This window comes from Primulina tabacum, chromosome 2, assembly GCF_025594145.1.
Source record: "Primulina tabacum isolate GXHZ01 chromosome 2, ASM2559414v2, whole genome shotgun sequence".
Lineage (NCBI taxonomy): Eukaryota > Viridiplantae > Streptophyta > Magnoliopsida > Lamiales > Gesneriaceae > Primulina > Primulina tabacum.
Window position 1 is genome coordinate 260632 of NC_134551.1, and position 27687 is coordinate 288318.

Genomic DNA, 27687 nt, shown 5'->3' on the forward strand with positions numbered 1-27687 from the left:
TCCCGAAGTTTTCATTAGCCAACCAGGCCAGGGGAGTGGGTTCCACAATACATGAGAATTTTTTTACCCACTTTGCAGGTGGCAATTTTCTTGAAGTGTTGAGTGACGTAAAGTTGAATTATAAACATTTGATTCTCACAAAAATAAAACTCTTATTTATGGATCAATAAAATTATATTGACCTAATTTTAATTAAAAAAATATCACTTTTCTCGTCGCACAAGTCTTATTTCTTGATAAAACGCTTCTGACTTGGAAAATTATGTCTTACCAGCTATATAATTCATTATATTATTTTGAAAGTAAAAACAAAAATTTTAGCATTATCAAAATAAAACGGGACAAAAATGCGTGACTTATAAAAATTGAATTGGAGATGCATCGTATGAGTTTTGATGTTGCTGAAATCCGAGATGGTAGCTAAGAGGTCGGATCTTCATTTAGGAAGCTCCAATCGCACCTTCGAAATCTGATGCCTCGTGCTTACGGATGCTTATCGAGGATACATACTAGAAAATTAGTGTCTTTGTTTGTCAATTAAATATTGCATTTAAATGAATTTTTTTTAGGAAAAATATATTTATAGTAACTAATTTTGCACGCCAAACATTTTTCTCAAACGAGAAAGATCACACAATGCAACAACATGTTGGTGGCAAATGTTCCTTAATTGATACTCATCGTATTCAAATCAATAAATGATAATATCAAATAATGTTACGTTATTGCATGAAATTAAATAGCATTCATCTAATGAACCAATAATTGACGTAATTAGGAAGTCTGAGCATGCTGACTTTGTACTCTTTCTCATGATTTTGAATAATTAAGCCCATCAAATTTTAAATCGCTTGATTAATTATATGTGACATCAACATGGGTACTTTTGTACACATTGCATGTAAAATAAATTGTTTACATATATATATATATATATATATATAAATAGTTACAGAGACTAATGAAGAGAACGGGAATGGATCCCCTACTGTGGGGTGTCCACAGTAGTGAATGATGTGGCAAAAAAAATATTTTTAAAAAGTTTTTTTATAATTCTTTTAATTCTTTTTAGTTTTAATTTTTTTTTTTTGAATTTTTTGTTTTCATCTTTCTTTTACTCACTCTCAGATTTTCATTTTTAGTCTTGTTTAAAATATATTATAATTTTTTCTTTTGCCATTTTTGGACTTTTTGTTTCCTTCTTTCTTTCTTTTTTTCACATTTTGTTTATCTTGTTTGTTTTGAAAATGAAACATATTTATGTTTCAATTTTAGTTCTTTTCACACGCTTGATTCGTCCATTTTCTTTTTTTTCTCATTAGTTTTTTTAAAAAAATTACAATAATCGAAGATAGAACTTCAATATAAAAATTTCTATTTTCTTGATCATTTATATGTCCAGTTCTTTTCTAATTTTTTGAGTACCGAATTTATTTATTTTGGGAATAAAATATATAATAAATTTTTTTCCATATTGACATATTTAATCAGTTGGTACATTAGTATATAGTATATAAGCTAAGTATAAATTATAACAAAAAAAAAACAATACAATAAAAATTGACGAGATAAAAAGAGAATAGAAAATACTTTTTAAAAAATTAGAATGAATACACAAAAGGTCAAAAAGAAAACAAAAAAATTTAAAAAGAAAGTATTAATTTTAAAATATATAAAAAACAAAAAAAAAATAGAAAATTGTGATTGTGGTTGTAAAACGACATCACAGTCTCTCTTGTGAAGATGCCCACAGTAAAAACAATTTTGAAATTAATTTTTTTTGTTACAACATCCTGGGAATGATATATTAATATGTTTTACTTTTAAAACAAACGAGATAAACAAAATGTGAAAAAAAAAAAAAAGAAAGAAGGAAACAAAAAGAAAAATAGCAAAAGAAAAAATTATAACATATTTTAAATAAGATTAAAAATGAAAATTTGAGAGTGAGTAAAAGAAAGATGAAAATAAACAGCTCAAAATTAAAAAAATTAAAACTAAAAAAATAAAATAAATATAAAAAAACTTTAAAATTTTTTCTTTGACACATCATTTCCTACCGTGGGGATGCCCACAGTAGGGGATCCATTCCCGAGAAGACGATCGAGATTAATATTTATGACCATATATATATGATAAAAATAAATCCCATACACTTTGCAATTACAAATAACACTAGATTTTTCTAACATCCACATATCTGATATTCACATGATCTTAACAAGTGAACACAATTAGTCTGTATACTTTTTAAAGAAATCAGAGGTTAAAAGCAATAAGATTTTTATGAATATAGGAAAAGATATACATTTGTGTATATGGCAAAGGGAAAAAAGTTTATTAAAATTGCAAGTCAAGAAAAGCAAGGGAAGTCGAATCATCTCTCATCAATTCCTCCACTCTCAATATTTCTTCTTCTTGCCAATAAGCCTCCAACCCTCCCATCTTTTCTACTTTACTAATTTTACAACATTGGTCTGCTATGTTGTTCGCATTATTAACAAGTTGTCCATGATTATCATCATTTTCACCCCTAAATTCTTCTAAATTTTCCATTTTCAAACATTTTCTCCTATAATCTACTTTCCCTAAAGGTGGAATATCAAATAGGTAGCCAATAACTTCTCCACCAAATATCTCACATACCTTACCGATCTTGGCTTGTGTTTGTCCAAGACAAGCTTCTTCTACATCAGAGTACAACCCCTCGTTCAACATGTGATCAAGGGTAGGAAAAGTATCCATAAATGTGGTGTTCGTTGGAGCCATGGAATGTATGGTCGGCGCTGATGATGACGAATCCATGAACATGCCAACACAATGTTCTTGCATGGTCATGATGCCAGTGTTTGGGGATGTTGTAGAGTTTGAAATCTTAAGCCTTTTCTTTATCGTAGAATTCCAAAAGTTTTTTATTTCGTTATCAGTACGGCCAGGCAACCGTGATGCTATCTGAGACCATCTGTAGATGACCAACAACTAATTATTAGTACCCACTAATTATTTATGTAATGTGTGTATAAATTTATTTTTTATAAGGAAGAGTTTTTTTCTCCTAAAAAAAAGTAGGTGTTATGGACCATCTTCCAATATGTTATAACGGTATTATTGTAAATGGACTTTGACGCACGAGCTAGGCATGCATGAAAAGATATACGATCTTGAAGCTTTATTTAAGTAATCTGTATATATATATATATAATGCAGAAATGATGAATAATCTTTTGCATTTACGATCTGTGTATATATAAAATGATAAGAAGAACAAAAATAACCTGTTGCCGAGTAGAGAATGCAGTTGAATAATAAGGCCCTCCTCCTGCGGCGAGAAGGCCCCACGCTTCAAATCGGGCCTCAAATAATTGATCCAGCGGAGGCGGCAGCTCTTGCCGCAGCGCAGGAGGCCAGAGTTTCTGGCCACATCGCTCCAGCAGCCCTGCCCGCTCATCAGCATATATCTCATCAACTTTTCGTCTTCTTCAGGTGACCACAGCCCCTTCCTCAGCTTCGGTCTATTGTTATTATTCTTTTCTGCTGGTTTTCTCATTGAATTGATTTGTCTCTCAACTGTATTGATGTGAAGGATCGGAGTGATGGTGGAAATATAAAGTGAGTAAACGCGGTACAAACGGGAGATATATCATATTATGGGATGGGAGAACAGAGGCTTGATTATAAAAATGATGGTTGTGTGGGGCTGTGTTGCTTAGAAATGGGGGATTCACAGAGAAATATTTAAATTTTTGTATTGGAAATATTATAATACTAGCTAGCTATCTTTGTATATACTTACAAATTCGCAATATATATATATATATAATCGATACATGCTTGCTTAATTTTTTTTTTTAAAATAAGAGTAGACTATTTGATGACATGGTTAAGCTAGAGATATATCATTTATCACGTTGGGACATATTAATTTGAACAACGCAAGATCATATGCTATCATAATAGTTTAAACTGAACGGGAGCGATTTCCCATTTATATCCATACTAAATAAATGAAAAATCAATAATATGTATGTGTTTTGTAATAAAACACATTATTAACGGTCAAAGTAAGTATCAACACACACACGCATACAAATATATATATATATATATATATATATATATATATATATATATATATATAATTAAATGGTTGATGGGTCTATTTCACGGCTTTTTTTTACCTTAGTAGCTCAGCAATGCCTTTTGCGCATTATAATTAATATGTGTATGGAAAAAATATGCAAGAAAGCAAACAATAGGTATAGAATCTGAAGTCTAATTTAAGCAAGCGTGATTTGTTAGTAATAATAATATTAGTATTGCAAGTATTTTTTTTTTTTTGGGTGTGGAATAGTAATTAATTATACACATGCATGTTGAATATTTATCGGTTACAAGTTCACTCTCCTAAATTAATACCAATAAATAATATTAAGTCTAGAATGCTTTTCATAAATATTAATGCTTTTATCCCATTTTTATACATAACCAAAACTATTTGATGACGCTTATTTTCCCTTGCAAGATTTGTCCCTTATGGTTAGCCTCCACAATAAGCAATCTTTCGCATACAAAGGTGTGATGATTAAGAAATCTTTCGTCTCCCTCAAATGAAAATTTCTTTCATGGATTTAGGCCAGCGGGCACCAATATTGTAAAAAAGAGATGAATAAAGATGAACCTTCTACTTTGGACTTGTCAAAAGATACGGTACATAAGCAGCATCACTTTTTTTTTTCGACTTTTTGAATGTTATTTTCATATTGACATTGCTGTTATATTTACCATGAAACCAAATTACGATATTTCAGGTCAAGGATCAAACTTATTTTCTTTCTCACCTTTCTCAGTCCCAGCTTAAAGGACTCATTTTCCCTCCTCTTGGGTGTATTTCAAAGGTCGGCTGGGGACTTTAATGAATAATTTCATGTAAGAGCAAGCTGGTGCATTTTTTTTTGCCAGCAGCTGTTTATATTTCTCCATGTTTATTGGAAAATATGATGTAAGGAACAGAATTAGTGTCTATGGATCAGATTTGCCATGATTCTTTCCACTAGTTTAGTATGGATGTATATTTTGGTCTTAAAATCGTTTCAGTGTCAATTTTTCAGGAAGAAGTCTGCAGACTCGCCAAAATATTTGAATTACCCAATCAAGATAGAAAGGATTCGCACTCGCAGGGGATATGGTTTTTTGGAAAGTTTCGTTTTGCCACCACCAAGATGGCAAATTGGCAATGAATAAAGATATGTAAAGTAGCTTCAGAACTGATGGGGCTCTAAATTTTCCGAATCTTGACCATTCAACTCATCAAACTCTGACAAAAGTTCTTTCTATATTTTTATATATCAGACTTGCTGTTCTGACTCTTTTGACAGTATCTAAATTTCTGCCATCTAATTATCCATCTGTGTTTTGGTTAGAGAAAGTTTAGCGAATTTGTTGCTAGACGTATAGGAGAAGAAGAAGGTGTGATATTAGAAGCTGAGATAGGAGATTTCCTTGGTAAACACCGAGGTTTTTGGTTCGACACAATTGGCCAACGTCAAGGATTACGACTTCCCTGTGGACCTTGGTATTGTACTTACATTGTAACACAGTTCACCCTTAACATATTCCTTTCACAGGTAAAGTTAGTAGGGATATCTGAAAATTAGCTTGGTTATTTATATAGGTATGTTGAGGAGAAAGATGTAAAAAATAATGTGGTGTTTGTGTCAAGAAACTACTTTTCAGTTAACAAAAGAAGGCGCATATTTCGTGTAGGATCCTTAAGATGGTTTAGTGGTTCTCCTACAATGGAGATCGCTCAACTCATTTTGCAAGGTGCAATGTTCTGTGAGTTTTCTAAACTTCTTTATCTGCATTATGTTATCAGTCCCCTTCGTAGAACATCAAATATCAATCACGAGTGTGTCCCTGCTATATTAGCATAAGTGTTTTTTAAGAGTTAACAGAGATCATCTACAACTTTAGTTTGTATGGAACTTAGCGGACCTTGGAAACCATTTCTGGTGATGAAAATGAGTTCAATTGCAAATTAATGTAAAAGAACCTTAATATTGTATAAGCTTTTAGAAAATATATTGATCTCCCTCAAAGTCCATAAGCTGTGCATCTGGGCTCAAGGCCTAGTGAGAGTGCGAGACTCAGCCCTTGCGCCTAGACATGAGCCAACGCACTGCCTTTCGATAAACTTCTGAATTTCTGTCATGTGAGGAAATTTTCTTCAAGTATTTATATTTTAGCATATCATCCAAAAAATGTCTCATCACCTCTAATAATAACTATGGTTGAAAATAAATCTCGTGGTTTTAAAATTTACTCAAATAATTATTGTATAGGTAAGAAAAATGACACATATTTATCAAAAGAAGGAAAGACGTGTAGGAAACGGTGACGATTATTGCCTACATCTTTTGAAAAAATGTACGTACACCGCCTCAAATTTAGAAAATTAGGATGCACACGCGTCTCTTCTTTTGACAATAAGGCTTCCGCAATCACTCATTGATGATATGAGATATATATAAATACCGATGATTGAGGTCCCTAAGCACATATCTCATAAGAACAAAATACATCATCTACAGACAGTGTTTAGTGTTTAGAAGGCTTCAATCGGAGGAAATCAAAAAACTTTCAAATCATTCGATGGTCGGAAGTAATGCTCCGCTTCCGCATTTTGTTTATAAATGTGTAGAAACATGAATTTTGAGAAAAAAAAAATCTAACATTTGGTAAAGACTCGTGATATCTCTGTCTTGAAAATTTGTTTTCATTTTCTGAAAATCCGAAATCATAAAATTTTGAAAAATTTCTTTCTGAAATTTGTGTAAGAAGCTTGAAGATCGAATAATATAATTTATCCGAGAATATTTTCGGAGTATAACTGATACGAAAACATTATTCTCGATTGAAATCTTGAAAATTGTAGAAAATTTCTGAATCTGATGTATGCAGAGACATGGATAAATGTTGAAAATGAACTAATGAATTCAAAGTCGTTTTCGTAGACATAACTGATGCATTTAATGGCTTTGACAAATTGTCAAGCCATGTGAGAAGTGTCGGTCATTTGGTTTACTTTTTCCAACTTTAAATTTTTTAATTATTATAATCATTATTATTATATTATTATTATATATGATTTTGAATTGTGAATTTACATCTATGTCTTTTGATAACACCTTCGTGGTGCATCCATTTTTCAGTTCTCACATACGCACACACACCACCGCACAAATACGTTCTTGCACAAAGACATTAAACTTGTGTATGTAGTATTTGACACACAGATGTTAAACAAGTGTTGACTGAAAGGTGATGTCTTCAGTCTAGTATAGGAGTTCAGTTAGACAGTAGGTAAGTCCTAAGTTGGGTGGGTTATTGCACTTGTTGTAATTAATCAAAGTCTTCTAGTTGATCCTACCCGAGGTAGTAGAAGGGGTGACGTAGGAGCAGTTGAAGTCTTCGAACATCTATAAACATATTTTGTATATTTAATTGTTTAACTATTGTTTTCAAACTGATTTGATCAGTAAGAGCATCTGTCGGTTCAGTTTTTCACCTTAACTGAACTAATATATGTCTCAACTAATTCCTGTTATTTTCAATTATTCGGTTACATATGATATAAAATATATCAGTGTTTCTTACAAATGATTATTTCGAGTGTTTTTCGCTTGGTTTAATACCAAACTCGATCTAATTAATCGGTATAAATATTTTTAGAACACGAGATATTGTAGCTCATTGGAGAATATTGTGTTTGAAGCATCTCAAAAGTGTCCAGCACACGATCCTTAATAATCACATTTATTACAATATATAAATATAATTATCTTTTTAAATTAATATTCTATTTCATGTTTGACATGTTTTATGAGTCTTGGCCAAATGAGGAACAATAATAAATTCAAGAAAACAAATACATAAAGCGTGGGGCGAAATCATAATTACGTGGTAGCGAGATTTAAATATAAATCAATAAATTTATAGTGAATTTATCGATGTTAAGATGCATAACAAATCATATATAATAATATATAAATTTTTTGTGATGAAATTTGCCCTCCATTTATTAAAAAAATTTATATCTTTAATAAAATTCAAAATGATAACAATAATAAATATATGTTTTTTTATTTTTTTTCTTAGCTCTTAGTGAATTCTAAAATAAATTGAAACCATTTATTGGCATGAAATTTACACTCTATATTTTTTTAAAAAAAAAACTATATCTTGTTCAAAATTTTATTGTTTTCCGATTTTTTACTAGGTCTTCTGTAAGACGGTATCAATTAGATATATCTCTAAGATGAGTTGAAATTTTTTATTAATTATTGTTAATGCATTTAAAATAAATCGAAGAAAATTAGGTTTACACTTTTGTTCAAAATTTTATAGTTCTCCAATTTTTGAGTAGGTCCTCTGTGAGACGGTTTCATACATATATATCCCTGATACGGGTCGAACCAATCATTTCCAGATTGAAAAACAATATTTTTTTCATGATATAAAGCAAAACTCGTAACTAAATGATTCACTCAGCATGAAGGAATCGATTATAAGAAGACTTTTTCTAATGTATCTAAGAAATATTTTCTCCTTATCATTCTAGCATTAGTTACACATTTTGACTTAGATTTACAACAAATGGATGTAAAAACATCTTTTATCAACGGAGAACTAGATGAAGATATTTATATGAAATAACCTGAAGTATTCTTCTCTAGTAATGATGATCAATTGGCATGTAAGCTTAAGAAATATATATATGGATTGAAACAAGCTTCCCTCAATGTTATTTAAAATTTAATGATGTTATCTCTTCATTCGGATTCGTAGAGAACATTATGGATCAATGTATATACCAGAAGGTCAGTGAGAGTAGGATTTGTTTCATCATTCTATATGTGGATCATATATTACTTGTAACCAATGACGAGAGTTTTTTATATGAGGTGAAGCAATTTCTTTCTAAAAATTTGATATGAAGGAAACGAGTGATGCATCTTATGTTATTAACATTAAGATACATAGAGACCGAATTATAGGTATTCTAGGTATGTCTCAAGAAACTTATATCAACAAAGTTTTAGAGAGATATCGGATGAAAGATTGTTCACCAAGTATAGCTCTCATTGTAAAAGGATATAATTTCAGTTTAAGCCAATGCCCAAAGAATGATTTAGAGCAGGAACAAATGAAAAACATTCCTTATACTTTTCCTGTCGGAAGCTTGATGTATGATCAGGTTTGCACTAGACCTAATATTGCATTTGTTGTTGGGATGTGAGAAAGATATCAGAGTAATCCATGTTTAAACCATTGGAAAGTTGCAAAAAAAGTGACGAGGTACCTTCAAGGGACCAAAGATTATATGCTTATATTGAGACAGACTGAGAATTTGGAAGTAATTGACTACCTGATTTAGACTACGCTGGCTGCATTGATTCACGAAATCCACTTCGAGATATATTTTTACGCTAGCTGATGAAGCTGCTGTTGGGGAAAACCCATAAACCGCAGAATCCATCATGATAAATCATCAAGAATTTGACTGAAATCTTAAGCGGAAGCGTATCTGAAGCCATAATCCTGAATTCTTTAAAACGTGTCTTGATCTTCCAGATCTACGTGCTCTTTCCTTGAGAGAATCCTTTAGTTTCTCTTCAGAACTATTTTCTTAATGGGGGAGAGAATAGTGAAAGTGATAACGCGAGATCTGGGGACCATGACCCATATTTATAGATAATGTTTATCAATATCTTCTGATATTTCTGTTTTAGCCCATCATAAAAACAGAAATTACACTTATGTCTCTACACATTAAAGGCCCACAGCCCATTAGATACATTAAAGCCCAATAACCCGAAACATTAATTGATCACTTTATTTTGGGCTTAACTTAATAGACAACCCACAATACATAATTATTCACATATAAGCTCATATAAATAAATTGATCCAACAATCTCCCACTTGGGCTATATGTGCAACTTTATAATCATGTTTGTGAAAATAACCTTATGAGCTCAAAATTGTTGTCATTTCGAAATGTATCTATAACCAATCCGGTCCATCAATCACATCAACATAGGATCAAAGCAGTCTTCGCTACACTCAAGGTAACTAGACCCATCAATGGTCACATATGCCAACACACTGAATGACATGGATCGTGAAGTGGATGTGTAGCATGGAAATTTCATGCAATGTGACCGTAACATGCCTATTTCCAACTGGTCCTCCCTTTAACCTTATCGAGATCAAACTTTAAATCATAATTAGAGTGTGACTTAACTTGAAATTTATTTCTGTAGAAAATAAATTTACATAACTGTAACTGAAAATGTCTACAATTGAAAAGCATTTAAAATAACAAACTCCCACTAAAACTGGATTTCTTCAATTGACATAACACCCATACTAGGAGTATGCTCATGAAACTGTTTGGGTGGTAGTCCCTTAGTAAGCGGATCCGCAACCATGGAGTTTGTACCGATATGCTCAATAGACAACTTTCCACTCTGAATTCTTTCTTTAACAACCAGAAACTTGATGTCAATGTGTTTTGACTTCGTCGAGCTCCTGTTGTTATTGGAATACATAACTGCTGATTTATTGTCACAATGTAATCTTAGTGGCCTTTCAATGCCATCAACAATGCGCAGTCCCGTGACAAAATTTTGCAGCCATATTCCATGATTGGATGCCTCATAACACACTACAAACTCAGCTGCCATGGTGGAAGAGGCTATAAGTGACTGTTTAGCACTCTTCTAGGAAATGGCACCTCCAGCAAGGAGATAGATGTAGCCCGACGTAGATTTCATACTATCTTGGCATCCAGTAAAATCGGAGTCAGTATACCCAATGATCTCAAGCTGATCCAACCTCCGATATATGAGCATGTAATCTTTTGTTCTCTGTAGGTACCGTAAAACTCTTTTGACTGCTTTCCAATGTTCCACTCCTGGATTACTTAAATATCGTCCCAACATTCCTATCACGTACGCAATATCTGGACGTGTACAAACCTGAGCATACATCAGACTCCCCACTGCAGATGCATAGGGAACCTTTTGCATTTCTTTTTCCTCAAAATCATTCTTTGGGCATTGTTTGAGACTAAATTTGTCTCCCTTAGCCACAGGGGTATCTGTTGGTTTACAATCTTGCATCCCGTATCGCTTGAGAACTTTCTCGATATAGCCTTTCTGAGATAATCCAAGAATACCCCGAGAACGATCCCGATGTATCTGAATACCCAGTACAAAAGATGCATCACCAAGATCCTTCATCTCAAAATTCTTAGCTAGAAATCTCTTGGGTTTCATGCAACAACTCTATATCGTTGCTAGCGAGTAGAATGTCATCAACATATAAAACCAGAAAAATATGCTTACTCCCACTGAACTTATGGTACACACAATCATCGACCAAATTCATCTCAAAACCAAACGAGATGATCACTTGATGAAATTTGAAATACCATTGTCGAGATGCTTGCTTGAGCCCATAGATGGATTTCTTTAATTTGCAAACCATATTATTTGTGTCTTTGGACACAAAATTTTCTGGCTGCACCATATAAATCGTTTCATCAATGTCACCATTTAGAAACGCAGTCTTTACATCCATCTGATGAAGCTCAAGATCGAAATGCGCCACCAAAGCCATTATAATCCTTAAAGAGTCTTTCGAAGAAACCGGAGAGAAAGTCTCTTTATAATCAATGCCTTCTTTCTGTGTAAAGCCTTTAGCGACAAGACGAGCCTTATGTCTTTCCACATTGCCTTTCGAATCCCTCTTAGTTTTAAATATCCATTTGCAACCAATGGGCTTCGTACCTTTAGGCAATGGGACAAGATCTCATACGTCATTGTCCTTCATGGACTTTATCTCTTCATTCAAGGCATCATTCCACTTTTGAGAGTTAGAACTTTCCATGGCTTGACGGAAGTTAATAGGATCATCCTCCATCAATCCAATGTCTGCCTCATATTCTTGAAGAAATACAATGTAATCATCTGGCACTGCATTTCTCCGCTCTCTAGTGGATCTCCTTAATGGCATAGGTTCTGGAAGTGCTTGAGTTTGTTCATCTGGAATGAGAAGATCTCTAATATTGTCTTCCTGTATTGTGTCTTGGTCAAAGTGAGGAATATGATCCTAACCAATGTCCAAGACACCTGTGGGAATATTTACATATTCCTCTTCAAAGACAATATCCCTTACTTTATCTCCCCCCGCAAACTCAACATCCTCAAAGAACCTGGCATTTCCTGACTCAAAAATCGACTTACTCGTGGGATCATAAAACTTGTACCCCCTGGATCTTTCAGAGTATCCAATAAAATAACAACTAACCGTCCTTGAGTCCAGTTTCTTTTCATTAGGCTTGTAAGGCCTTGCCTCAGCTGGACATCCCCAAACGTGCAGATGCTTAAGACTGGGCTTTTTACCCGTCCAAAGTTCATAAGGGGTTTTGGTCGCTGCCTTAGTTGGAACCCTGTTAAGGATATATGCTGCGGTCTTTAGTGCTTCTCCCCAGAGTGATTCTGGTAAGGTAGAATGACTGATCATACTCCTCACCATGTCTTTAAGCGTTCTGTTTCGTCTTTCAGCAACACCATTCATAGTGGGCGAACCCGGCATAGTGTACTGTGGGACGATACCGCATTCCTCCAGGAATCTAGCAAAAGGTCCTGGACGTTGTTCACCTGAACCGTCATATCTACCATAGTATTCACCACCACGGTCAGATCTAACGCTTTTAATCTTTAAGCCAAGTTGATTTTCAACTTCAGCTTTATAGTTTTTGAACACATCCAATGACTGTGCCTTTTCATGAATGAGATAAATGAAGTCATATCTTGAAAAATCGTCTGTAAACGTTATAAAATACTGTTGACCATTCCAAGAAGGCGAAGGGAATGGTCCACAAATATCAGTATGTATAAGTTCTAAGACGCCTGAACACCTGTTGGCTTCAAATCTCCTTTTGTTGGTTTGTTTTCCCTTTATACAATTAACACAATTATTAAAATCTGTGTAATCTAAAGGTTCGAGAATTTCGTCTGACACGAGTCTCCTTATTCTCTTTTCAGAGATATGACCCAATCTTTTGTGCCATAACGCAGCTGAATTCTCACTGATTAATTTTCTTTTAGTGCCTCTACTTGTTTGCAGGGATTCATTAAATGAAGCAATAACATCCAAAGAATAGAGATTACCGTATCCTGATAAAGAACCAGAACCAACCAATTTTGAATCGAGAAACAAACTGAATATTCCATTTCCAAAAGAACAAGAATAACCAAATTTGTCCAATGCAGAAATGGAAATCAAATTCTGTCTAAAAGACGGCACAACAAATGTTTCATAAAGATCCAAATATATTCCAGTCTTTAACAATAATCTAAATTTTCCTATTGCCTCAACTTCAACTTTGTTGCCGTCACCAACATAGATGAATCTTTCAGCATCACTTGGTTTTCGGCAATACAGGCAACCCTGCATAGACACACTGATGTGAGTTGTTGCACCAGAATCTATCCACCACGTGTGTCTAGGCACTGAAGTTAAATTAACCTCAGAACAAACCATATTCAGAAGCATACTTTTTTTAGCACGCCAAGCGTGATAATTACTGCACCGCTTCTTCATATGCCCATCACTGCCACAGAAAAAACAACCAGAACTTTGAGAATCACTAGGATTCTTCTGTTGTTTCTTCGGAGGCTGTGTATCCGCAGCTTCCTTATACTTTCGTTTCTTTCCTTTATCCTTCGAGGTAGATGCATAATGAGCACTTTCTGTCTTGTCTTGCTTCAACCTTTCCTCTTCCTGGACACAGTGCGAGATGAGCTCATTCAGAGACCAAGTCTCTTTCTGACAGTTATAGCTCACCTTGAACTGGTTAAACTGAGGAGGAAGAGATATCAAAACCAGATGCACCAGCAAGTTCCTCAGAGAGGTCAAGCTTCAGTGCTTTCAACCTTGAAGAAAGATGAGACATTTCCATAATGTACTCCCTGATGTTGCCCTTACCCCTGTACCTCATTGAAACGAGGCTTGCCAAAAGTGTACCAATTTCAGACTTTTCACTTTTACCAATCCTCTTTTCGAGGTCTTGAAGGAAAGCCTTAGCCGTAACAATGTCGTTAGACATTGTGCCTCTGAATGTTTCTGGAATGGCCCTCTTCATGATCATCATACACATGCGATTCGATCTCTCCCACCTTCCCTCTTTTCATCAGAGGTACTCTTATCCGTAACGGCAGAAGGAGAGTCAACCCTTATCGCAAGGTCCAAATCCATGACTCCGAGAACTATCAATAAATTCTCTTGCCATGATTTAAAATTAGAGCCATTTAACATAGGAATAGAATTTATGTTGGAGTGAATATTTGCAGGAGTCAAATCTGAACAGAGAACAAAAAACCAAATATACATGCTCAACCAAATATCCAAATAAAATAATCAATAAATTCAAATAATGTAAACCCCATAAACAGAATATCGAGCACTCCATTAATGTTTCATCTTTGGACAAAAGATTAACTTGTAAGTGATATCCTGGCGCAGCAGTCAAACACTGATAGTAACTATCATGTCAAATAACAACCTTCCTTTGGGCCGATTTATTATTCACATGAAACCGAACAACTATCACATGTTTACCACCACAAGTGCATATGTAATTATATTAAATATTAACCTTCCTTTGGGCCGATCAGTATTTATATAAATCACATATACCCAAAATCCTTTTGTATTTCAAAATAAAATAAATTTCAATAAAAGAGGTCACTTTGGCGACATTTTATTTCAATTAATCAATTTTTAAAATACATATAACCTTATCATTATTTGAATTAATGAAAATTTAACTTTAACCGAATAAATCTGAAAAAAAAAATCGGAAATTCCGTACGGGTCGGGTCGGCCCGGATCCGTACGACCCGACCCGGATCCGTACGGTTCGGGTCGACCCGGGTCCGTACGACCCGACCCGACCCGAATCCGTACTTTAAAAAAAAAAATTTAATCCGAATTTTTCGATTTTCCTCTAAAATATTTTGTTGAACAAAAAATCGGAAGGAAAATCGAAATCTTATACCAAATCTTTAAAATTTTACAACTAAATCTTTTTATCAAAACCGAAACTTTAAAAGATTTGGTTTTCAACCAAAATATTTTCGAAACCATATAAAAAATTTTCAGATCTAAACCAAAATAATTTTCAGATCTGAAACCGTATCAAAATATTTTCAGATCTGAAAACATATCAATATATTTTCCAAATCTGAAGCCATATCAAAAAAAAATTTAAACAAATTTTATTTTTTTCAGATATGGATCCAAATAGTATCCAAAAACTTTAAACAAATCTCAATGATTCAAACATGAATGACTCTGATACCACTTGTTGGGGAAAACCCATAAACCGCAGAATCCATCATGATAAATCATCAAGAATTTGACTGAAATCTTAAGCGGAAGCGTACCTGAAGCCATAATCCTGAATTCTTTAAAATGTGTCTTGATCTTCCAGATCTACGTGCTCTTTCCTTGAGAGAATCATTTAGTTTCTCTTCAGAACTATTTTCTTAATGGGGGAGAGAATAGTGAAAGTGATAACGCGAGATCTGGGGACCATGACCCATATTTATAGATAATGTTTATCAATATCTTCTGATATTTCTGTTTTAGCCCATCATAAAAACAGAAATTACACTTATGTCTCTACACATTAAAGGCCCACAGCCCATTAGATACATTAAAGCCCAATAACCCGAAACATTAATTGATCACTTTATTTTGTGCTTAACTTAATAGACAACCTACAATACATAATTATTCACATATAAGCTCATATAAATAAATTGATCCAACAGCTGCATCTTGGAGGAGTGCAAAACAGACATTAACTGCTATTTTCATTATGAAAGCTGAGTTCGTAGATTGTTTTGAGGCAACCTCACATAATGTATGGTTGAAAAGTTTCATTTCTTAGCTTGAAGTTAACTGCTGTATATCTTTCACTTACACATGCAGAGTTCTGGTGAGGCACTTAGTTTGTAACGATTTATTCTTTGAAGTGACTGTTTTAATACTTGAGCTTTTTGTGACAAGCTTGGGGCTATAATTTTGAATTGATGAAATACCGTCATAATCACTGACTTTTGAGCCATTCCGGTCTAACACACGGCCCTGGTTTTTACAAATGTGATCTGGCAATAGAAATTGATGAAAATGGCCTTGAAAGTGTAGTCGTCAAATTATCTGAAGATGATCAAGGTCTGGCAGTGGCAGCTGGGCTATTCACCACCTTTTACCAAGATTCAACCTGCATCGAATCTGGTGTGATCTTGGAGTCATGGGAAGACCGAGGCTTTCTTGTTTGTGCTAGGGCCCTCGATATCTATATCTATATCTATATACCTATAAAAGTGGGATCCGGATCACCACCACTGTAGGTGATCCTATGCATGGTATTTTTTTTTAATTTTTTTCTACTTTTTTCCATCTCTTTTTTTCTTTTGTTTTCCCTCCATTTTTCTCATTTTTTTCTCTTCCACAAACATTATTCACACAGTTTTGTTTTCTTATCGACTATTTTATCTCGTTTTCTTTTGTCTATTTTCTTCTTTTTCTCATTTTTTCTCTCTCATTCAATTTTATTATTATTTTTTTATTTTTACGGAAAATACTATAACATACAAGGTTCGATTTTCTTGTTTCTTTAAATGTCTAATTCTTTTTCTAATTGTTTGGCTATCGAATTTTTTATTTGATTTTGTTGGTTTATATTTTTATGGTGTTATTGATCTGAAACTCTTATTAATTGTGTGTATTGCTTGAATTTTAGTTTTTTATATTGCATGATGGAAATGTTCTAAATTTTAATTTAAACATTAACATGTTAATAGTTTTATATTGTTAAAAATTTTGTTCATTGAAAAATAAAATTAATAATAATCATCAAATTCGAAAAAAAATGATACTGTTTTTCACATGTAAAAATTTAATATATTAATTTTTAATGGCAAAATTATTAATTTAACATAAAATAATTAAAATGTTTATAGTATTTCATATAAAATTGTTGGCTAATGTTTGTGAAAGAAGGAAAAAAATGGAAGGAAAACAAAAGAGAAAAAGAGACGGAAAAAAGTAGAAAAAAAGAAAAAAATTGTAAAAATAAAAAGAAAATGCCATGCACAGCATCACCTACAGACCACCACTGTAGGTGATCCGGATCCATAAAAGTGTTGATACTTGAAAAGTTTTCCAATTTTGAATGAATATAATTATCTATATATATATATATATATATATACACCTATAAAAGTGTTGATACTTAAAATTTTTTCCAATTGTGAATAGACATAATTACCCTTCAAATGTTTTCTATATATTTGAAAGACCATGCATAATAAGACACAAATATTCTCCTTATTAATAAAAATTCAAAAACTCAATAAGGATATATATGTAGAATTCTAACAAATTGCTAATGAATTATCACTATAATTATATTGATTGTCGTAATTTAAATCATTTCAAGAATAAAATATAACTCATAATTAATTTTCTCAAATAATTCATCTTTATATTACCTTTAAATTTTTTATCTTTGTAATTTTCTCTCTACATCATATTTTATTATTTTAATGCAAATTTGTAATTATATTTTTAGTGCATTTTCTAATTAAGTAATAAATTATAGTATCACAAGTAGAAATATGAAAAAATTAATTATATATACAATAAGTAGAATAGCATATAAGTATATAATAATACGAAGTTTAATACTAATATTTTTTTGTTTTTTATCTAAGAATTGAAAATAAAGAGTTTAATAAATTATTTAGGAGAATTTTTATCAATAATTATGAGTGTTAATATATTAATAATGCATAAATTATTAATATCTTAGAAGAATTCAAACAGTTTAGCTATAATAAGAAATTTAAAAGTTTTAGTAACATTTATTTTAAAAAAAATTATATATCAAACAAATTTATACATTTAATAAACAAAAATTTGGTAGCATTTGAAATCTACTAAGAATGTTTAAGATTTATATAATAAGAGTCTAAAGGTAAACTCGACCATATTTTCAGGAACACTGAAACCAAAATCAAAACTAATTTTTCTTGACTTCAGTTCCAAAATCAGCTATCATAATATATAAATTTAAGACATATCTGCTAAACAATTAATTTCATTTTATCACATATTATATAACTATTTTATTTAATATCTAAAAATAGATGATAATAGCAATTTTAAAAATAATAATTATATGTCAGACAAATTTATAAATTCAATACACAAAATTTGGTAGTATGCGATTTTTTATTTATAAATTTTAATATATATATATATATTTTTAATTATTTATGAAATTTTAAAAATAAAAATTAAAATATCTATAGTCAAGTAGGTGACAGAAATATTGCATATAATTTTACTATGATACAAAAGGTAAAAAGTTATGTAGGAGGTTAAATATTTTTAAATTAAATATTATGAGTTATAGTTTACTATTAATTTTATTTTTTCATTATTTTTGATAATATTTTGATGAGACGAAAGTTATTTTCTACTATAAAAATTAATATATGACATAATCCTTATAATAAATATAAATTATAGTGATCATTGATTAATATATGTCAAAGTATTAGAGCTTTTACATATGATATTTTAACATCTTTATTTATTTTGAAATCAAACTAACTAATTCAACAAATACAAAAAAATAACATTTTTTATTCAAGTTTATTTTTTTGGTTTTCAAATTTTTATGTGAAAATCATATCAGTCATTTATATTTAATAATTATTCTATAAGTTTATTATATTTTATTTGATATTTATCATATAATCTTATTTAAATGTGTATTTCATTACATATGTTAATTTATTTATTATTTTAAAATTATATTTAATAAGAAATCAATAATCATCGATGCAGCTTATAAAAGATAGATTCTGATATAAAATTAATTATCTATGATACAAAATTCTAAAAACAAAAATAAAAAAATTATGTAGGTGTTTAAATATTATTTAAATGAAATATTATGAATTATATTTTACTATCAATATTATTATTTCATTAGTTTTGATGTTGTTTTGATGAGTTAGTTACGATATTTTAAATTGATAATTATTTATCGTTAATGTGCTTAATTTATGTAAATTATGATTTATGCATTGATAAAGTACACAATATGATTGATTTTTAATTTATTATGCCTTATACATGGTGTTTAGATATATTTTAAAAAAAAATTAATTTAAGTTCATTTGGTTCTATATATTATGTTGATTATAATTTATTATATATCATAAAATTAACAATATGAATTTTAATTTTGCAAAAAAAGTTTGAATGTAAATTATATAAGTTCTTAATTAATTTATTCGTCTAATATAACAAGATATTAAACCCAAATAAATAAAAAAATGATTCAAATTATTTTTTTATAAAATCAATTTTTTTATAATTGATGCACGTACTTCGTACTAGAAATGAAAGACAAATCTAAACTTGAAAACGTGTACGTCAAGATTAAAGTGAAAGCTATAGAGAGCATAGACGAGGAATCTGAGTGGAAAGAAGGCGCCAAGCTTAGTGTAATATCACACCATGCTGAGACTGGGGTCTCCAATGAAAGCATGCTGTCTCAAAGCCCAAGAAAGTCATTATATCCTCTAAAATGGTTGCGACAGCTTCAAGACAACATTTTTTGGGCATTCAAGAAATCATCGAGTTAATTTGGTTTGAATATGACTGAAGTCGGTGCTGCTAGCAAGTGAAAACTGTCAATATGGTTGTTTATCTCGAGAAATGCAATGCACTAGAGTAAGCATGCCAACTTGGAGCAACACCTGGAGAAATATGAGATTGTTGACCCCACCCCCCGTATTAGCCGACGGAAACTCTTTGATACAATGTCAGTCACCCCTCATTTGATATGCATTGTGAAGGTTTAAGAACGGCCAGGGTATTTTTTGTTTCTCAAGCCTCGGGCCATGTCACTGGAATCAAGAAACAGTGCAGTAGGAAAAAGAAATGGAACTGTGACAAAATGATATGGCCCATCAAGGTGTTCCAGCCCATCAAGGAGAACCGGCACAATTGAGGGTGATGCGATCCTGGTGAAATGAGTGAGCAGGGTCGGGTGCTCCACCGGATCTGCTATCAAAATGATGAAGGAAATAAGAGCAATGCAGATATCTGAACCAGAAGCTTCTTCCCCGGGCGGAGAGGATTTCCTGCACTCAAGAAGGTAACCACGTGAATGGGCGCCGGAGGGGTGTCCGGCGTGGCCACTCCGATGCTTAAGTCAGTGAATGATTCAAGCCAAGAACCAATGTAACCAAGTGATGGTTGTGATATTGATGTGAATGAATGAATGTAAATGTAAAGATAGAACCTGATATTTATAGTAGGAGAAGTAATGATGACCTCGTTCTCCGTGCTACCTACTAGTTATAGTAGGACGGCTGAGCACACCCTATATTCTTTAATGTCAAATCATATACTAGTCACATCCTGCCTGTCTGATTCCGTCAACCACTTGGATCGATGTTAGAGATGAGACAGTATACTCGAGTGCGGTGCTCATATCGAGGTGGCCCGGGTAGAAAGTTCCCGGGAGTTTGAACGAGAGCCCGGGCGTCCGGTGGCCCGGGGAGGAGACGTCCCGGGCATTCACCCGCCCGGCTCCTGATGAACCCTTCCTGCCGACTTGTCCTGATTCTGGCCATCCATCCAGTATCCTGGGTCGTCCATGGCCCGGGCACAAGAATCGTCCATGACTCTGGCACAACCCGGGCTATCCCGAGAGTATCAGAGGGCCTAAGAGAAGAACTCAGCTGCCGCATGAGAACAAAACTAGCTTCTTGAAGATTTCGAGTGCCACAGCTAACGATCTTTGCAGGGAATATATCAGTGACTTAAAAGAGAGCAGAGAAAATGTTCCTTACTCTTTTTTATTTAATGATTTGTGGGCTAGCTGGAAGTCATTAAGATGTCCAGAAAGCCAAATAATGGAATTGCTTATTTTTACGTACCAATCGGATCCAAATAACGGAAATAATCCAACTTGGTATTTCCATGAGTTAGTATTGTTTGATGAAAAGAAATCAAATAAGTAATTTAACCCTAAATTTCATTCCCTCTGAAAGCCCGTCCAAATACGGTCCAACCCATTGGACGTGTCTCCGTAAGTTGGGAAATTTGCTATATGGTATTCAATTTCATAGCCCCCAATCCTAACAAAACATTGATGTGTCTTTGGCTTAAGAATTCTGGTTATAAATAGAGCTCAACTCCTTCATTTATTGTATCCCAAAATCAAAAGCTTTTCAGCTTTGATAAAAAGAGATTGCATAGAAAAAAAGAGTGTATTTTTTTTTGAGTGCGGGAATTCTCTTGTGTGAGTTAGAGAAATTATTTTTTCGGTATACTCGGGTTTGGGAGTGTGAGATATTAAGTGTATTGATGTATACACTTGTTGTAATATTTCTTCCGATTATAAAAGTTGCAGTGCTCCGTGGACGTAGCCTATATTGGGTGAACAACGTAAATCTTTGTGTTCTTGTTGGTTATTTTATTCCGCATTTTTGGGTGCTATTATCATCGTGATCGGCATCGTTTCGGGGTAATTTCCCAACAACTGGTATCAGAGCCTTGTTGTGAAAATTCTTAAAAATTCTGAGTATGCTATGTGGTTGCAGCTTTGTCTGATCTTCCACATCAAAAAAGATTTTTTAGATTTTTTGCTAAGGCTAGAGAAGCGATGGCCGGAGATGATGGATCGGGACCGGGAATCAACAAGTTCGACGGAACAGATTTTTCGTTCTGACGGTTACAGATAAGAGATTATATGTACAGTAAGAAGCTACATCAACCTCTATCAGGAAAGAAACCAGAAAAGATGGAGGATGATGATTGGGAGCTCCTTGACCGACAGGTGTTAGGTGTGATACGACTGACCCTAACGAAGAATGTGGCACATAAAGTGGCGGAGGCAAAAACCACAGAAGAGATGATGTCCATTTTATCGGACATGTACGAGAAGCCATCAGCAAACAACAAAGTACATCTCATGAAGAAGTTATTCAACTTGAAGATGGGAGAAGGTGCTTCGGTGGCAAAACACATAAATGAATTCAACACGATTGTCTCTCAGCTGACATCGGTGGACATCAAATTTGATGATGAGATTCGGGCACTTATTCTTCTGGCGTCTTTACCAGACAATTGGGAACCGATGCGGGCAGCGGTTAGCAACTCTGTTGGAAAAGGGAAACTACAACTCAATGATGTTAGAGATCAAATCCTTGCTGAAGAAGTTCGTAGAAAAGACTCGGGTGAAGCAACATCATCGAGATCTGCTCTAAATCTTGATAACAGAGGAAGAGTCATGAGTGGTGAAAGGAGTTCTAACCGATGGCGCGGTAGGTCCAAGTCAAGAAATGGAAAAGACAAAAGCAACTTTGAAAAGAATTTGAAGTGCTGGAGCTGTGGTGAAACTGGTCACTTGAAAAAGAACTGTAGATCAACAAAGAATAATGCAAATGCTGTCACTGAGGAAGTACATGATGCTCTGCTATTATCCATGGAAAGCCCTGTTGATTCTTGGGTTATGGACTCGGGAGCTTCGTTTCATACCACTGGTGATCGAGATGTATTTGACAATTACATCGCTGGCGATTACGGAAAAGTTTTCCTGGCTGATGGAAAACCATTGGAAATTGTTGGTATGGGTGATGTACGGATGAAGATGTCAAATGGATCTGTCTGGAAAATCAACAAAGTCAGACATGTACCAAAATTGACACGCAATCTGATCTCGGTAAGACAGCTCGATGATGAAGGCCACAATGTGACCTTCGGTGATGGTTCCTGGAAAGTGAACAAAGGAGCCATGATTGTTGCTCGAGGAAAGAAAACTGGAACACTGTATATGACTTCCAGTTGCAGAGACACATTAGCAGCTATGGATTCTGGAGCCAGTTCAAGTCTATGGCATTATAGACTTGGACATATGAGTGAGAAGGGAATGAAGATGTTGGTGTCAAAAGGAAAGCTACCAGAATTAAAGACTGTTGAACACCAACTATGTGAAAGCTGTATCTTTGGAAAACAGAAGAATGTGAGCTTTTCAAAAGGCGGTAGAGAACCGAAAACAGCAAAGTTGGAGCTGGTTCATACTGATGTATGGGGACCATCTCCTGTGACATCCCTTGGAGGCTCGAGATACTATGTCACATTCATTGACGATTCGAGTAGAAAAGTTTGAGTTTATTTTCTGAAAAATAAATATGATGTTTACGAGACCTTTAAAATGTGGAAAGCCATGGTGGAAAATGAGACCAACTTGAAGATGAAATGCTTACGGTCTGATAATGGTGGAGAATATGAAGATGATGAGTTCAAGAAATATTGTGCACAGAACGGGATCAAGATGGAGAAAACCATTCCTGGTACACCTCAACAGAATGGTGTAGCTGAAAGAATGAGCATGACCCTGAATGAACGAGCAAGGAGCATGAGATTGCATTCTGGATTGCCAACATCATTCTGGGCTGATGCTGTTAACACTGCAGCATATTTGATCAACAGAGGACCTTCGATACCGCTTGACTGCAAAATACCCGAAGAGGTTTGGAGCGGCAAAGAAGTAAACCTTTCTTTCTTGAAAGTGTTTGGATGTCTATCCTATGTTCATATTGATTCAGCAAGCAGAACAAAACTTGATCCGAAATCAAAGAAGTGCTTCTTTATTGATTATGGAGATAATGAGTTTGGTTATCGTTTTTGGGATGACCAAAATCGGAAGATCATTCGGAGCAGGGATGTAATCTTTAATGAGCAACTTTTCTACAAGGACAAGTCAGACATTGGAGCTGGAGATGAATGTCCTGAAGTCAAGAAGACTAATGAAGTGCCATTGACATATATTCCTGTGAATGAATCGAAAACCAGTAATCAGGAAAATGAAGAAGAAACTGCACAAGATGATGACCCACAAACTCCGGTGATTGAACTCAGGAGATCTTTGAGAACCATTAGACCACCTGAAAGATACTCCCCCGCACTTCACTATATTTTGCTGACAGGCAAAGGTGAACCGGAGACCTATGAAGAGGCAATGCAAAATGATGATTCAACCAAGTTGGAGTTGGCCATGGAAGATGAGATGGATTCACTGTCATCCAATCAGACGTGGGAGTTGACAGAACTTCCGCAAGGCAAAAAGGCGTTACATAACAAGTGGATGTACCGGTTAAAAGAAGAGCATGATGGTAGCAAGCGGTACAAGGCAAGACTTGTTGTAAAAGGCTTCCAACAACGGGAAGGAATTGATTACACCGAGATTTTCTCTCCGGTGGTTAAATTAACCACTATCAGGACAGTACTTGGACTAGTGGCGAAGGAAGACTTACATTTGGAGCAGTTGGATGTAAAGACTGCGTTTCTTCACGGTGACCTAGATGAAGAAATTTATATGAAGCAGCCACAAGGCTTTGAAGTACGGGGAAAAGAGAGAATGGTGTGCAAACTTCAGAAGAGCTTGTACGGTCTCAAACAAGCTCCAAGACAGTGGTACAAGAAGTTTGACGGATTCATGAGTAATAATGGTTTCCTAAGGCGTCAAGCTGATCACTGCTGTTATGTGAAAAAGTTTGACGGTTCTTATATCATACTACTGCTATATGTAGATGATATGCTGATAGCTGGAGCTTGTCTGGAAGAAATTGATAAACTGAAAAAAGATTTATCAAAGGAATTTGCCATGAAGGATTTGGGTGCAGCAAAGCAAATCCTTGGAATGAGGATCTTAAGAGACCGGGTGAATGGATTCTTGAAGTTATCACAAGAAGAATACGTGAAAAAGGTGGTTAACAGATTTAATATGAATGAAGCTAAATCTGTGAGTACTCCTTTGGCTAGTCATTTCAAACTAACCAAAGCACAATCACCATCGACGGAGCATGAGAAGGCTTATATGAATAAGGTTCCTTATGCTTCTGCTGTCGGAAGCCTCATGTATGCAATGGTGTGTACAAGACCAGACATTGCACATGCAGTGGGAGTTGTGAGCAGGTTTATGAGTAATCCAGGAAAGCGACACTGGGAAGCAGTTAAGTGGATTCTATGGTATTTGAAAGGTACTACTAGTTGTTCTTTATGCTTCAGGAGGTCAAAATTGGGCTTACAGGGTTTTGTCGATGTCGATATGGGTGGTGACCTGGATGGCAGGAAAAGTACTACTGGATATGTGTTCACATTAGGTGGTACAGTTGTAAGCTGGGTGTCTAAGCTGCAAAAGAAAGTTGCGCTTTCAACTACTGAGGCTGAGTATGTTGCTGTTACAAAAGCTAGCAAGGAGATGATATGGTTGAGTTCCTTTCTGGAAGAATTGGGTCAGAAGCTTGAAGATAGCACGTTACACTGTGACAGTCAAAGTGCTATTCATTTAGCGAAAAATCCTGTTTATCATGCTAGGAGAAAGCATATACAGGTTAGGTACCATTTCATCAGATCAGTGTTGGAAAATGGAATCTTGATGCTGGAGAAGATTCCTGGAAGTAAGAACCCAGCCGATATGCTCACAAAGACAGTAACCATTGACAAACTGAAGTTGTGTTCAACTTCAGTCGGACTGCAAGTATAAATGGAGATATATGAGCTGCTGCAATGATGGTGTGAAGACATGATTGAAATCAAGTCTTCAAGTGGGAGAATTGTTAGGTGAGTTTTTAATGAGGTGGGGTCCACGCTGAATTAAATATTCCGAAATCAGAATCCCACATCGGATTTCTTTCTGTTTTGGCTTAAGAATTCTTGTTATAAATAGAGCTCAACTCTTTCAGTTATTGTATCCCAAAATCAAAAGCTTTTCAGCTTTGATAAAAAGAGAGTGCATAGAAAAAAAGATTGTATTTTTTTCTTGAGTGCGAGAATTTTCTTGTGTAAGTTAGAGAAATTACTTTTTCGGTATATTCGGGTTTGGGAGTGTGAGATATTAAGTGTATTGGTGTATACACTTGTTGTAATATTTCTTCCGGTTATAAAAGTTGCAGTGCTCCGTGGACGTAGCCTATATTGGGTGAACCACGTAAATCTTTGTGTTCTTGTTGGTTATTTTATTCCGCATTTTTGGGTGCTATTATCATCGTGATCGGCATCGCTTCGGGGTAATTTCCCAACAATATTGACAGACATGATATGAAAGGAAAATTGCGTGTGCTGATTAGTAGAAATAAATGCATTACGTTACGTGGGTGTACTAATTCCCAAACATTTATGATAATTATAATTATTAAGAGATACTTATGAGATTATTATCTTCTTGTCATAAGAGAAATTATTCATATACATGTACCATTATATATTATATTACATATATTTAGTATATCATTTAACAAATGTTGTACTGTTGTTTTTTAAGCCCGTAAAGTTCTTCTCTCGTTTCCTGCTAATAAAAAAAAAATAACGATAATATGATAATGTCAAAATATAAATTGGTAACTTAACAAGATAAATTGGTAACATGTCGATTAACTAATCTACAACAAGATAAATTGGTAACATGTCTATAAAAAAATTTACAACAAGATAAATTGGTAACTCGACAAATTTAACTAATATATTAATTGATTGCAACTACCAAGATCGTGGTGATGCGCATGAGTCAACATCGCATTAATTATAATCTATGTGGACTGTTATTGATATACGAATGTATAATGTTATTCAGTATCTCGATCGATTGAAAACACCCCATACTTGATAATCTATATACGAACACTTAAAAAGTTTAATAAAAATACAAGTTATCATTTTATCTCCTAAACTATATTACTAAAACTAGTATAAGAAATTATATGTACATAATAATACACTGATGAGAAAAGAAAACATCATGTTATTGTTTATTTAACACATGAATAAAAAACCCCTCGTTGTAAGATTTCAAATGCTCCAATGTATAACTTCCTTACAAGTAATTTAATATTATGATCTATGCATGAGATGTTGTTGTACAGTCAACTGCTGACAAGTCATGCGATAAAAATATAATATAAACCATATCTCGCGGCTGCTAAAATTTAGATTTTTTAATGAATAAGACGATTCACGATAGTGATATATTATATGTCTATAAAATCACATTTATTTGTAATTAAAAGATATATAAATGATCGATAACGAGGGATCAACATCAGTATCAATTATTCGGTTAGCTTAAATACAAATACTAATGAAAAACTAAGATTCATTCAAATCAATAATAAAAATATAATAGCCCCACTAAATTAGAATCGAATTCACCGACCCAAAAATTTGTGTGAGACATATATCTTATTTGGGTCATCCATGAAAAATATTACTTTTTATGCTAAGAATATTACTTTTTATTTTGAATATCGGTACGATTGACCCGTCTCATAGATAAAAATTCATAAAACCATCCTACAAAATATCTGCTCATTCACCGAAATATCCGTATCCGGTTAGCAAAGTAGAATTCGATTTATCGAAATCTGGAGGAGTAAATTAAAACTCATATAGTTAATATGCAATGCTGAATTTCACATGTTTATAACAACAACAGTTCAACAAGCTGTGGGGGTTACTATT

General features: G+C 33.7%; 2 protein-coding genes across 2 annotated transcripts; one reads left to right on the plus strand and one right to left on the minus strand.

Annotated features, from left to right (window-relative positions):
• Positions 1 to 2246: 2246 nt before the first annotated feature.
• Positions 2247 to 3690, minus strand: LOC142537194 (transcription factor MYB57-like). The gene is made up of 2 exons (XM_075642747.1): positions 3276 to 3690; positions 2247 to 2962 (listed from the first exon to the last, which is right to left on the minus strand). The coding sequence occupies exons 1-2, from the start codon at positions 3545 to 3547 to the stop codon at positions 2341 to 2343; spliced, it is 894 nt and encodes a 297-aa protein (XP_075498862.1). The 5' UTR covers positions 3548 to 3690; the 3' UTR covers positions 2247 to 2340.
• Positions 3691 to 4662: 972 nt separating this feature from the next.
• Positions 4663 to 19802, plus strand: LOC142537119 (uncharacterized). The gene is made up of 7 exons (XM_075642689.1): positions 4663 to 4707; positions 4809 to 4895; positions 5109 to 5197; positions 5423 to 5572; positions 5672 to 5830; positions 16202 to 16437; positions 19552 to 19802. Exons 1-7 carry the CDS (start codon positions 4663 to 4665, stop codon positions 19800 to 19802), a joined length of 1017 nt encoding a protein of 338 aa, XP_075498804.1.
• The last annotated feature ends 7885 nt before the right edge of the window (positions 19803 to 27687 follow it).

Coding starts and splice junctions, on each gene's coding strand:
- LOC142537194 (XM_075642747.1), bottom strand. CDS start 3,547: ATGAGAAAACCAGCAGAAAAGAATAATAACAATAGACCGAAGCTGAGG. Junction 2,963..3,275: donor CATTCTCTACTCGGCAACAG/GTTATTTTTGTT, acceptor GGTCATCTACAG/ATGGTCTCAGATAGCATCAC.
- LOC142537119 (XM_075642689.1), top strand. CDS start 4,663: ATGAATAAAGATGAACCTTCTACTTTGGACTTGTCAAAAGATACG. Junction 4,708..4,808: donor TGGACTTGTCAAAAGATACG/GTACATAAGCAG, acceptor ACGATATTTCAG/GTCAAGGATCAAACTTATTT. Junction 4,896..5,108: donor CTCTTGGGTGTATTTCAAAG/GTCGGCTGGGGA, acceptor TCAATTTTTCAG/GAAGAAGTCTGCAGACTCGC.